The sequence below is a fragment of the Sorex araneus genome, chromosome X (genome assembly GCF_027595985.1).
Source record: "Sorex araneus isolate mSorAra2 chromosome X, mSorAra2.pri, whole genome shotgun sequence".
NCBI classification, from domain to species: Eukaryota; Metazoa; Chordata; class Mammalia; order Eulipotyphla; family Soricidae; genus Sorex; species Sorex araneus.
The window spans coordinates 39,675,148-39,689,181 of NC_073313.1; the positions used below are offsets into that span (position 1 = coordinate 39,675,148).

A 14,034-nucleotide genomic window follows, 5' to 3' on the forward strand; every position below is an offset into this window, starting at 1 on the left:
CTTTTTAAAGTATGAGTTTTGAAATCAAATATGCTCACACCTTTTTGATTTTCATTATGTTCACGAATGGCACGTTCTTCTTGGCTTTTTTCATCCTGTAAGACATAATTAATAAAAAAATATTTGTGTTGTGAGGCTAGAATGATAGTACAGTGGCTAGGGCGCTTGCCCAGCATGTGGCCAATTCTAGTTAAATTTCTGACACCCCAAAATGCCCCCTGAGCACTTCCAGGATCGATCTCTGAGAACAGAGCCAAGAATATGCCCTGAGAATCACTAGGTGTGGCCCCCAAAATAAAATAATAAAATACTTGTGTTGTAATAAAAAACTTTGCATCAGTTTTAAGTAGGAAAAAAGTTGACCTCTAGCTAACAAAATAAAACATGCGATAATTACCTCACTTTGCTAGGCTCTTGTAAAATGAGAGTCCTTATATGCTGAGAAATTACTAATAGACCTCCTAACTTAGAGTTGTATCATTAAAAACTTGTATGACTCAAGAACTCTACTCAAAAAGATTCACAAATGTTAGTATATGGTCTAATTCAACATTTTATAATTTGGACTTAAATTATTTCCATGCTAAAGGATTTATTTTTCTAATAATTTATAAATATTTCCCATAAATAATTATTTCCTCTCCTCTGAAAAAAGCAGTAGTTGCTACAAATTTTTTCTTCTTAGTGAGAGGAAGGAGTCTTAGAAAAAGAACCAAGGAAGGAACGCACTATAACACAATTACTTCTTGCAAATTAAAAATACAAGGTCAGAAAACAATACCTGTTTTAAAGTACATATTTAAATAGAAATGAAAGTACATCTGAGTGGCTGAAAGGGGATATTTAGGTGATAATATCCTGATTTAGGTGATATGGGAATAAATAAAATGAGAGTCTGGATTTAAATTAAAAAGATAACCTACAGTTTTAGGATGACCAATGATAGTAGTACTTCATCAGCAAAAAGGCATTTTTTTGTTGTTTTGTTTCAGTTTGGGGGCCATACCCAGTGGTGTTCAGGGCTTTCCCCTGGCTTATAACCTACCAACTCTCTCTTAGCTGGGTCAAACTTAGGCAAAACTGCCAAATGGAAGAGATATTTCTGGCAGCCCTAGATCTGCTTCCAGACTGACTTTATCTTCTTCAGTGATACTTTCTCTTATTCCTCCTATCTGTACTTTCTTCCAGACTGCATCTGTACTGAACTCATCAGCCTCAAGCACTGCTGTAACAATTTCTATTTGTTCATATGATTAATAATAATATATGAATGCAAGTATCATGGTTTTTGACCCACCTTTTCATTCCATCATTTCAAGAACCCAGTTCTGAACTTCTTGGTTATTTCCTCAACTGTGTGCTAGAAGAGCCAATGTGGGAAATAGATACCAAAAAATATGGAAACAGTACTAGGGACAAAGTCTACGTGAGGCACACATTTGTAAGAGCTTTTCTTACTGCATTTGAACAAACTTATTAATAGAAGCATTTCTATTCTCCAAAGAAGTTCAAATCTGCCCTCTGCAGGTACCTGGAAACCCATACACATTTTTAAGGCAGGATTATTAGTATTTAAATTCGTATCATACTTTTCCAATGGTGGTTAATACCTGGTTGTCAACTGAGCTGTCACTGGTACTTTTTGTTTCTTTTTCTAGTTCACTCTCATCAGTTGTAAGATTTTCATCATCATCAGTAGATTTCTCATCCTCTGCCAAATCTTCATCAATGTCCTCATCTATGTCTTCTGTTTCATCAACTTCTGAAATTTCCGGATCCTGTGACTAAATTGACAGAGAAAAGTTGTTTTCCTTTAAAATATATGTATAAATTGAACATTGCTGCAATCATTTACCCCACTTCAAAGAACACATGGCCTATTAACTCAAAACTGAAGTCAATGAAATAAAATCCCTGCCAAAAATCAGGTTACTATATTACCAAGGTTTTTGTTCATGCTATGACATTTCAACATTTCTAATGGCTAGGATTTATAAAATTCTATTAACATCTATTGCAAGATTAAAATGGAAAAAACAAATATGCTTTCTAAAAATAATGCTTTTAAAGTTGAGACGTTTAAAAGTATTTTATCAACTATAGCACTATACTATAGCACTATATCCGATATATAAACTATTTTCCAAAGCACAGGGATTTAGAATCATTGCAGAAGTACAATTTACTGGTATTCACAAGAGAGTTAAGTATGATTACAAAAACATATAAAGACAGAGTTTAAAGTGTCTGCTCTTATTTGCCTAAAACAGACAAAGCCAGATGCAGAACTTGGTCTACCTGGTAACTGGCCAACTAATCCAAGTTATATAATACCCCATCCACAATTTGATACTGTAAGTGAATTATGTGATGCTTATTAAATAAACTGGGTAGAATATAAGTATTTTAGTCCTTAGTGTATACTAACTTTTATAATTTCACATTCTGGGATAAAATACTACTTAATGTTTGTTATTAATAGATCAAGTTCCTTATTGTACTTTTACCTTATGCTTCTCATTTATGAGCTCTACTAAAGTTTAATAGCCCTGAAAATCTAAGGCAGTAGTAATCAGTTCCATTTACTCCCTAGAATAACAGTTTTACAAAGTTGACCCTGGCTTAATTTGCATGAAGCCATTACATCCCCCTTTAATCCCCTACAACTGTTTCTCAACCTTTTTCTGACCGTGATCCCCATTCTGTTGTTTCCTTCCTGTGGTCTGCCACTCTACTGGTTTGGCCCCCTAATCTCATGCCGTGATATCTAATTTCTGTGATTTTTGCCTGTGAACCCCTATGGAATATCTTGGGGCCCACAGAGGACCATATGAATCCTAATGATAAACATAGCCCTATAACACACTAACTAGCTTCTACTGACCATCTCTTCCTGTTGACTAGCTAAGAATAAGCCTGATATCCAGTAGAATCTTCACTGGGTAGTTTGTAAGCAGTGCCTCTAACGAACAGCTCACTTTTTCTTGGCCACAATACAATATTTGAAAGCTCATGCCAGGGAGAGGATATATTTATATTTTATACCTGCATAACAGATATTAGTGGCATATTCAGAATGGTAGCACTAAAGGTATGGCCTAATAGCATTCCCACTGTGGACAGAGAATTCATAAGTATATCCCTGACATTCCAAAAGAATTACAGAAGTTACTCTGGGAAGGTTTGATGTATGTTAATCAAAGGTAATAAGAAGGCAGTATATGTGAGAGAAAAAAGACACAAGAATGTCTAGTGCAAGGTGCTAGGTGCTTATATAAAAAAGATGTGGGGATGATTAAATTGGGGAAGGTTAAACACAAGGTAGTTACCACTTACCAAGAATTTCTTCCTTTTTCCTTGTTATGTTTTGGAGCCAGACCTGGCAATGCTTAGGGATTAATTCAGGCTCTGAGCTATACTCTAGAGCTGTATACAGTATAGTATACTCTATACTATATAATACTATACTAACACTATACTATACTATACTATACTATACTATACTATACTATACTATACTATACTATACTATACTGTATACTGTATAGTATATACTCTCTAGAGCTCCAAATTCTTACAAAGAATTTCTAAAGTTTTTGTTAGCTCAGTCATTTCTTCTCTAAGCAACTAAGATCATTTATTATGCCTAGCCAAATGCATACTGAGTATGTAAAATGATCAAAACCCCAAAATATTGTGGAAGGGAATAGGAAGAATAATTTAAAAACTGAGATGTAGAGGTGATAAACATACGTATTCAAAAATGTACATGGATGAAAGCTAACTAAAAAGAACACTGTGCTTGATACAGTTTCAGACTCTCCTTGGCAGGGGGTAGGGGTGGGTGGAGGTGGGTGGTGGTAATGGGCATGGGGGATGAGTCGCCAAGTTATATTCTGTCTTTTTTTGATACCTGAAAAGTTCAGCTCACAGAAACATGGACTAGCACCAATTTATTAGCTAATTAGGATATTAATGTAACCACAGGGTACCAGTCCATGTTCTTGTTCTCTAACAGGAGAACTTGTTCTTGTTAGGAAACAAGAACATGGAATAAGAACATGGAGTTTGACCTTATTTTAGAAATATGCAAAACTCCGTGCTCTTGTTGGAGTGAGCATGAGGAGCCTGACCTTATTTTAGGAATAAGTGAAACACACATCTCTATAATGGACACTTCACTAAGAAAATCTATAACAATGAAGAACTACTGGAAGGGTAAATAACATTTTCACTAGAAATCACATCTCAATTGTAACACTGCACTAAGTACATTTAAAATTAATCTCTGACTATATATATATAAACAACTACTTCAAATCACAGAAAGAACTTACCTTCAAACTGAGACAATTTAGGAAAGACTGGCAGAATACTGTTATTTTGTAAAAAGAAAGTGCAAAGTTTAAATACATTCTTGTCAGCAAAACCATGTAAGTTGTGAAATGATCCAGAGGGAGGAATGTAGACTGTAGTCAAAGAATGGATCGAACTCCCTTAAGAGGACCTTATTTCATTCTCCAGACATAGTAAAGGGAGCTGCAGCCTTTGGTCTAATTCAGGAAATGTTTTGCCTTCCTTTCTCTCCCTCTTTCTTTCTTTTTTTACTTGTCAAACTTGACTGTGCTCAGGGGGCCAAATGTGGTGCAGGGGACAGACAAACCGGAGTTGGCCACTGCAAGGCAAGTGCCTAAACCAGTGCTGTCCCTGCAGTCCACATTTCTTAGAAGAAACATCAAGAACTAAAGCTTCCACCAGAGGTTTATCTGCTTAACAATGTGCTTACATAGCATCAAATACTAGGGCATTCCACCAGAATTTGGCCTAGGGCATGATAGTCACACTGGTGGGACCAGAAACGACTTGAAGTGGAAGGGGAGCTCCTGGGATGCCTAATCGGAAGCCCTAACTGCATCGGTTGCCTTCCCCCACCCCCTCCAATGCTACAAGGGAGTTACAAATGTGATCATCTTACTCCTCTTTCGTGTGTGGTACCAAGAATCAAACCTGGGGTCTCACACCTCCAAAGCATATGCTCTATCACTGAGCTACAGCCCTGGTTTCTCATCTCTCATCATCTGCTTCACATCTTTCTGAAACAAACAAGCCCTTTGCCATCTAAGACCAAATAAGCTGTAGTCAAACCAAAAAACACTCCCACAGCTTCCATCAGCCTGGAAAATTTAGCTCTCTCACCCTTCACCTGAGTGACATATAAATTTTTCAGGGGGGGGGAGCTACACACAGTGGTGCTCAGGGATCAATCTGGTGGGGCATGGAAGATCATACAGGGTACAGGGTATAGAACCAGGGTTGGCTCCTGCAAGGCCTTACCTGCTGTGCCATCTCTCCAGGCCTCACCTGGTTAGGAATTTACTTCTTGTCAGTTCACCTTTCACCATGACTGCTTGGCAACCTTTTCCTAGCCTTTCTCTGAGGCAGATAGGTGCCGCTCCTAAAGGCGTCTATTGTACTGGTCAACTTTCAGGTAGTCCATAGAAATGCCAAGAGTTCTTTGACACCAGAGGATATATCTTATCATCTGAGTACTCAAGGCATAGAGGTGATTTAAAAAAGTATTCAAAAATATCTTCTTCTTATGATTAAGGACTTTAATTGATAAAAGCCATAGATTTCTTTATAGATCCTGCAAGTTGTTCCTACACTCTATTTTTATATTTGGGCACTCATACCCAAGAACATGGGGGTACTGGGAAACAAATAATTATGGCATAGTCTCAGAAACTCTTTTAGTTGGTGTCCTTTATGAAATCTATCCCTACTCTGAAATCCTTAAGAGGTAAGGGGGACAGAGGTGGCTGACTGTTAGCAGCCTCCACTTTTTGGAACCCACCTGCTTTGAGGGAAGTTTCTGTTCTTTTTAGTACTTAGTATATAAATTTGGTGAATGGGTAATGTGTATCACATATAAAGTCATGTGTTAGGAGCTGAGATGATAATATCACAATAAATCATCACAATAGAAAGAATAAGAGAAGAAGGCGAAGAGAAAATGAATGTAAAGAGTTACAGCACTTCCCTCCACTGTATTTTAAAAAGTTTTGTGCGTGTATGACAAGTGTACTTCTAAAGTGAAATTACAGGAAACATTTCAACTGCACTTACCTTGAAAACGCAGCTGTCCAGCAGCAGATGTTTCTGTGATACTTCTTTGTGGCTTACCTTGAATTATTTTTCTGCCAGAGTACTCATTTGAAACTAACTTAATAAATTCTATATACAACTCATACTTTTCTAAGAAATGATCACTGATAAGCTACAGTAAAGGCTTGGTCTCTCAGCAGATGGGGACAGTGAAGAAGGAACCCGTTATTTCAATCTACTTAACCAAATAATTAATTCAGGTCTTAAAGTGATTAACCCGCTGCTCTTTTGACCAGATTACTATGCCTGCATGAACTACAACATCTAAAAACAGCACAAAAATTTCATGGGCCCAGGAAATATTAAGATCAATCTATATCTACTCAAATACTAAAATGGATATATTTTTAGATTTTAAGATTACAGACTGATTATGGGGTTCAGATACTGTCACCAATAATAACTTTAATTTAAGAGCTTCTTACCTCACTGGGGGTTTTTCTTTATAAACTCCATTTCTATCTTAATAATTTCTAAGCCCACTTTTAAAATAACCACTTTTACACTATTATTAAAATTATTATACATTTTTGAAACATGCAGCTGTGCTTAGGGCTTACTCTTGGCTATGTTCTCAGGGGTCACTCCTGGTGGGACTCAGGGGACCATATGTGGTACCAGGGATTGAAATGAAAAGGTTACATGCAAGGAAAGTTCCCTATTTGCTGTACTGTCACTCTGGCTCTGCATTAACAATTTTTTTAATCCAAGCATTCCCTTCTAACACTCAATGAATGTTAATAGAATGTGGCAGAACTCCACAATGCTAAATTAGCATATCTGGATATCAGGGGAAGCTATCAGAGATCTTGCATCTAAAAATTTATAGCTGCTCCTAGGAATTTCTTCATATTCTGGCCTTTGTTTTTATATTATTTCCCGCTGAATCATATGAACATGTTTACCAGCAAAATCCTCCTTTATGCAAGAAAGTCTAAGAAATTCCTCATGTCCAAGTATGGAAAGAACTAGAGAAAGGAAATCAGTTGGAAAGAGTGCTGTAAATAAGCAACAGTAAGATAAACTAGTTGCATTGTAACACGGAAAATCTAACCTCTCTAAATATTCAGTATCTTAGAGTAGTATCTCTTTTCACAATTACTTAGTTTATATTTATTTTTTATTTACTTGAAACATTTTGACAAGAACAAAGAGAATTAAAGAACAGACAAGGATGAATACAGAGAGTACATAACAAATACTGGCAAACAAAGTTTTGACAGCGCAGTTAGAGGTAGAAAGTCATAGTTTAGAAACACAGAAGACAAAAGACATTTAAACTATCTTTAAGAACAATATTCTATGAAAAACTGGTTAAAGCACAATTTTTCTTCCTTAAAAATTTTAGAATAAAATGCACAACCAAGTAAATCTGCTGTTCAAATGAAAGAGCCTAAGAGTTAGAAGAAGCTATAGTTATCAAATGATCCAATGCATTCTCTTTACAGGTGAGGAAACTAAGATTTAATGAGTCACTTCTGCCTAGCCAATAAATGCTTAACACTTTGTATAAAACATATGTCTAAGTTATAATCTCCATTACCTCTGATACACTCTCAAGAGCTTGGACAGCAATTAAAGAGAACTTATTAGGATCTAAACTCTGAACCCAGCTGTCCTTTGCACCCATTTTTTTGCTGTAGAATACCATCCACTATGATAAAATTTATTCTATGTGGCAGGCAAATTATAATCACAACCTGAAAAAAATACACTAAGATATTAATATGAAAGATTAGATGCTTAACAGCCCATAGGAAGGACCTGTGCCACTTTTAATGGAACTGATTTTAATATACAAACAAAATTCTTAGAGTATTGCCCCTAGATTCTAAATCAGTCTTTAATGAGGAATATGTAATATTGATTATATGCTTTAAGCCTCTTATTTTTCCAGTTAGAAATTTATAATTTGGGGAGGAAGGGAATATACCAGTGTTTAAGAGGATCCAAATTTGCCAGCATCTTGTTTTTATCAGTCATTACACTGCACATAAGCATGACATAAAATCAATTTGATATAAAGTACTGTCTATTACATGTAAGATGACCAAACAATTTGATCAAACACAATCAGTTTCACCAACTGATTGACCAAAATTTGGTCAATCACAAATTTAAAGTTTGCTACTTCAGTTCCAAGTAATGTGGTAAAACATCATTCCAGAATGTTTTGGAACCTGGTGGTCTACTTTGTAACATTTGTTTTGACTGCACTGGCATTTGGAACCTCTGTCCTTCATGGTCTTTCCCCTTGCCCCTTGTATTAGGAGTAAGTTTTTCTGTATATGCTTTATCTTTGCCATATTTTACAGAGACTTTGATTTTGCTCACTTTGGGGGAATCTTTTCCTTCACCCTGTCTTCGCTGCCTTCCACTCACCTTACCACCTGTCTCCTGGTATCTTCTTTCCTCTTCCTCATTGTCCTCTTCTTCCCCCTCTTCTTCTCTCCCATTTTCTCCCTCCCCTTCCCTCTCCTCCCGAGTCTTTTTCTGGCCTCCACCTTCTTGTTCCTCCCCTCCCACTCGTAGTTCCTTCCCCTCTCCTTCGCTATCCTCCCCTTCCTCCTCTTCTTCCCTCTCCTCCTCCCATTCCCCTTCCTCTCCCTCTTCCTCCTCCTCCCATTCCTCTTCCTTTTTCTCTTTCCCTTCTTCCACTTCCTCCTCACCTTCCACCTCTTCCTCACCATCCACCTCTTCCTCACCTTCCACCTCTTCCTCCTCACCTTCCACCTCTTCCTCCTCACCTTCCACCTCTTCCTCACCTTCCACCTCTTCCTCACCTTCCACCTCTTCCTCCTCACCTTCCACCTCTTCTTCCTCACCTTCCACCTCTTCTTCCTCACCTTCCACCTCTTCTTCCTCACCGCCCCCCTCCTCTTCCCACTCTCTGTCATCCTCATCTGCACCTTCTTCTTTCCCTTCTTCTTCCTCCCCTTTCCCTTCTCCCTTGTCTCCCTCTCCTTTACTTCCCTCCTCTCCTCCCTCTGTCTTTTCGTCCTCTTCCTCCTCTTCCTCTTCTTCCTCCTCTTTCTCTTCCTCTTCTACTTCTTCTTCCCACGCTCCTCCATCTTCTTCCTCTTCCTCTTCTTTTTCCTCCTCCCCCTCCTCATCTTCCTCTCCTCCATCTAACCCTTCTCTGTCTTCTTCCCCTTCTCCCTCTTCTCCACCTTCCTTCTCTTTCTCCATCCCTTTGTTTCTTTCCTCTTGACAGTTTTGGTTTATTTCTATATGCTCTGAGTCTTTCTCCCTTTCTAGGTCTTTCTCTCTTTTATCCAAGCTCTCTCCTTCTCCTCCCTTGTTTTTCTCCTCCTCCTCTCCCTCCTTACTTTGCCTCTGTGCCACTCCTGAATTACCCTCCTTCCAGAATTGCTCAGACACATTCTCGGTCTCTCCCCTTGACTTTCCTTCACTTTCACTCACCTCTGCTCTCTCTGTAAGGTCATCTGACAAGTTATCTGTTTTCTCATCATTTTCTTCAGAGTCCTCCAAATCGTCATTTGTCTCTATCTCTTGCTCATCTATTCCACTTTCATCAGAATCCTCTGATCCCTCCTTCTCTTCTGGAATCTTTGATAAATGGTCAGACTGAAAACTATATTTTGCCATGAATGTGCACAGTGTGGGTTCAGGCTCTTCTTGGGCTCGCCCGGGATATTGTCTCCTAGACCATAGGTTTTCATTAGTTTTCAATTCACCATCCTTTTCCTTTCCACTACTAAAGCCTAGTGATTTGGGCTGCAAAAAGGCACCAAGTATGCCCATCTGGCTTTCAACTTCACCTCTCAAGTGACACTCTGGCTCCTCTAGAGAATCCCCTTCACTGTCAATGTCTTGCTTGCTCAATTGACCTTCTAAAGAATAGTCTTTAGTTTCTTCATCCTCGATACTTAAGTCTGTCTTTGGTAAGTCATCAATAAATGCATCAATGCTTTCAAAACTCTCTTCATTCTGTCTTATCTCCTCCTTCACAGGACTTAGCAATTGGATCTGCTCACTTCCCTGCTCAAAGACTGCTTCTTCGGTATCTGAACACTTAGAACTGTGTTCTTCACCTTCCTGTGCTCCTTCCTCGCTACCACTTGGATTATAGTCATACTTAATTGCTTGGGTAAGTGGATTTTTATCCAAAGCCTCTGCATTAGTCTCAGATTGCACCTTGGACTGGTCTGGGTCATCATCACCTACTTCCTCATCTGAAATTTCTTCCACAGATGCAGATATTGGCATCTTGTATATTCCTGTTGCCAAAAGTTGTTTATATGTGCTCCCTTCTTTCATAGGTGGGGTCATCTCTTGACTTTCATATTCAGTACTATCATCATTTTCGGTATTACCGCTTTGCTGATTCAGTGTCTCATCTGTTTCTTGTTTCTGCAAATTTGTTGAAGTAATCATACTACTGTTAATTTATGACAGTAACTTCTCTACTATAAAAATACTTATCTGTTTCACTAGGAGGATGAAAAATGTCCAATTTTAATAGACATTTACTCAGATTTTGTTTTATTTGCAGATAACTTTGGGGATCACTGATGTCACCATATAAGACTATGTATGGCACATCCAATTTTGATTTAGTAATAATGTACCTCTGTGCTTAACCTCCAAATTCTTACTGCCTTCCTTAATTTGTCATCACAGATAGTACTACCAATACTTGGTCTCTTACTCATTTTTTTTCTTTTTGGGTCACACCTAGTGATGCTCAGGAGTTACTCCTGGCTCTGCACTCAGGAATTACTCCTGTCGGTGCTTAGGGAAACATATGGATGCCGGGCATTGAACCCAGGTCGGCTGCATGCAAGGCAAACGCCTTACCCACTGTACTATACTCCGGCCCCTGTCCTTATTCTTAATGCTAATCCTTAATACAATTCCAGACCAATTTTGCAATACTGTTCAAAATGTACACTTCTCTTATAGACAATTCATGCAGTTTAGCCATTTTTAAATCTTCTCTATCATTTTGTTAAATTTTGGTTGGTCTTTTGAGTCTAGAAGAGTGCCAAAAAGAAATTTAAAAATATTTAAAAGCAGAACACATAGCTTATTTCTAGAAGAAAAACTTACATAAAAACTATAGACAAACATTTTATCTATATATTAAAAAATGTTTTTTTCCTTCCAAACGAAAATCTTCAAATTTCTAGCCCTCTTCCTTTCATCTATTTTATCTTTAATTATACTAATTTGCATAAAGAAACTTCTATCATACAGGAAAAATTCTTCAGGCAAAAGTAAGATTTTTATAAAAACACAAAATTTAACAAAAAAAAGCAACACATAGGAATAAAAACTTAGGCTTTTAAATGGATAAAATAAGGCAAAAATGAAATTACTAAGTTCTACAAGCTAATGGATTTTAAAAATTGGCAAATTTGGATGTCTAAGTAGTAAAACCTCACAAAGAAGTTTTACTGTGATAAAATTATTATGCAACCTAGGATGAGATCATTTTCTATAAAAGGAATTATGAAGATAGATAAAAATTAATAGATAAAAATACAATTTGTATTTTTTTATTCACAAGGGTTGGCCTGGTAAGCATCTATTTAGGACTATGTAAAGTAAAAAACATAGTTTAAAAGGAAGTGATTTCCTTTCTCATTTTTCCTATGTCCTATTCCTTAAAAAATAACAATTATTTCAAGAATTTTAGGAGAGATCTATTGTTATTACTGAATCTTAACATTATGTGTCTTAATTTCCCTTGCAAAGTATAAGCAGGCCAGAGGGACAGAGTCCAGAATCTAAGAGTAAATGAAGAAAAGGGAGAAAAGATTTTGCTTGGAAATATAATCAGTCATTAAGTCATTCAGCATTCACTAAGTTTCCACAGCTGTGTTCGAAGAGCTCTCCCATATTCAAAAGGATGCTGTTATTCACCATGACTCAGTCAAATAAAAGTAAGACTAACGAGGGTTGGCACTATCTTTTTAGACTTTAGCAAGATTCTCTTGCACTTCAGTGACTTGTAATTGAAGAATTTCTAGCTTAACAAGATGGCAAAGACAAGAAATAAAAATTAAATGCGTTTTCTTGCCATTTTTCTCAATTTACATTTATCCAATTAATTTTTCTAATTCCCAAACACTCCATCCTTTCACCACCCCAGTAGTTCTTAAAGATAGGAAAAGCAAAGGATTTGGGGGAAGGCCTTTCTCTTCAGAGCTATGAAAGCTACAGGCCATTCCTTCTTTACGCTGCGTATTTTTATTCTTTGAAGGTCTGGCTCTATCACCCTTGCTAGCTTCAGACTCAATTCCAAATACTTAATATTGGTTTTGTGCTATGAATTCCTTGATGTATAAAAAGCCTATCTGAAACACTGGAAAGGGAGTTACCAATTATTTCCTTTTATCAAGTCACTGAAGTTTAGAGCTAGGAAAGTTTATCACTAAGACCAAAACAAAAACCCATTCGAAATCATATTTAACTGGTCTAAAAAACTCACCCAAAGTCTGATAAAACCAGATTTTATAAGACTCATTCTTAAGCAGTACCCTTTTCCATACATAAGAATTACAATAACCATCTTTTACCTTTAGGCTAAGAAAGTATGTCTATTATGGTAGTGACTCCAAAGAGTAAAATGAAGCAATGAAATTCTGGCATTCTCACATCACGGAAAATACATATCAAATGGATAAACCCAAATGAAAGCTATACATATTCTTCTTTTGAACTCTAAGTGAGTTCTTACCTTTCTTGTGTTCTTTTCAGAAAACTTTTAGGAAAACACATTAGTTTAAACTGTTCTCACCCACCATAATGAAAATAATTGTTCATAACATACCTTTTGTTTTTGAATTGGTGATAACTTGTATGCCTTGTCATTAGAATTTAAGCTCATCATATGTGTCTGAAATAAATTAAAAATACATGTTCTAGAGATAGACTGTATACTCTAAATATAAAAAGAATTAATACAAAAATAGTTCAGAGAGCAATATGATTCATTCTCAACTGCATATGATGTGAGAATCAAAATAACTTTTTGTTTTTGTTTTTGAGCAGGGGCAAAAGAAATCCGCTGTGCTCTCTCTCTGGCCCCACAAAATAACTTCTATTATATGGAATCTATTTTACAAACAAAGTAGATTTAAAAATAAAGTGAGGGCACAGTCAAATGGGTTCAATCCTCAGCACCCCAGATGGTCCTCCAAGCCCTGCCAGTAGTGATCCTTGAGTACAAAGCTAGGAGTAAGCCCCGAGGAGCACTATTGTGGCCAAAAAACAAAAAATAAAATAAAACAAAAACAGCTTATGCACATAAGTGTATTGGTCATTTACACACAAACACACAATGAACTAAAATTCAAGCTGCTAAAAGGAGGAAACCATTACCATATTTAAGATATCATTAGTTTCTCCAAGGCTTTCGGAATCAGCAGCAGAATTCTCTGGTTCGTTTTCTATAGGCATTTGATCTTGAGCATCACCTGAAAGAATTAGAAGACAATTTCAATTAATTAAAATTTTAATTAATTAATTAAAAGAAGACACATTTCAATTAATAGCAACTTGAGCAGAATTCATTCACAGTGACAATTCACAGAGAAATTTCAAAAATATCTTCTTGGAAGTTTAGACTTTACACTGATGAGATGAAGAGCTGTTTTGTTCCTATAAAAAGCAAACACTATTCCTTGGGATAAGCACTACCCAGGCATAGCACATAGCAACCTTTCATCCCCAAGTAGGGCCCCAAAGAACCATATCCTCCAGATGTGCATACATACCCTTGGGTAGTTTATTTTCTACATTTTACCAGGTCCATCATTAATTAAGCAGCCATAACTGTGATGCTGTTAGTTTGTCTGTCTTTCTTTGTCTCTGCCTCTACTCTTTACCTGTGTGTCATTC

General features: G+C 36.9%; 1 protein-coding gene across 10 annotated transcripts in view; it reads right to left on the reverse strand.

Moving 5' to 3' along the window:
* The window catches only part of RPGR (retinitis pigmentosa GTPase regulator), a 156,982-nt gene that overhangs the window by 115,287 nt on the left and 27,661 nt on the right, over nt 1-14,034 (reverse strand). For 7 of the 10 annotated variants that reach the window (XR_008627305.1, XR_008627306.1, XR_008627307.1 and 4 more), the window contains exons 12-16: nt 13,516-13,610; nt 12,965-13,030; nt 9,589-10,539; nt 1,611-1,784; nt 41-95 (exon numbers count right to left, since the gene is read on the reverse strand). Coding sequence is in view for 4 of the 10 variants with exons in the window: in XM_055121677.1 (XP_054977652.1) it covers nt 41-95; nt 1,611-1,784; nt 9,589-10,539; nt 12,965-13,030; nt 13,516-13,610 (1,341 nt within the window). In the remaining 6 variants the exon portion in view is untranslated. Of the gene's footprint in view, nt 1-40; nt 96-1,610; nt 1,785-7,359; nt 10,540-12,964; nt 13,031-13,515; nt 13,611-14,034 lie in introns of those variants that run through there. The other 3 variants (XM_055121676.1, XM_055121675.1, XM_055121678.1) reach the window with 2 other exon arrangements.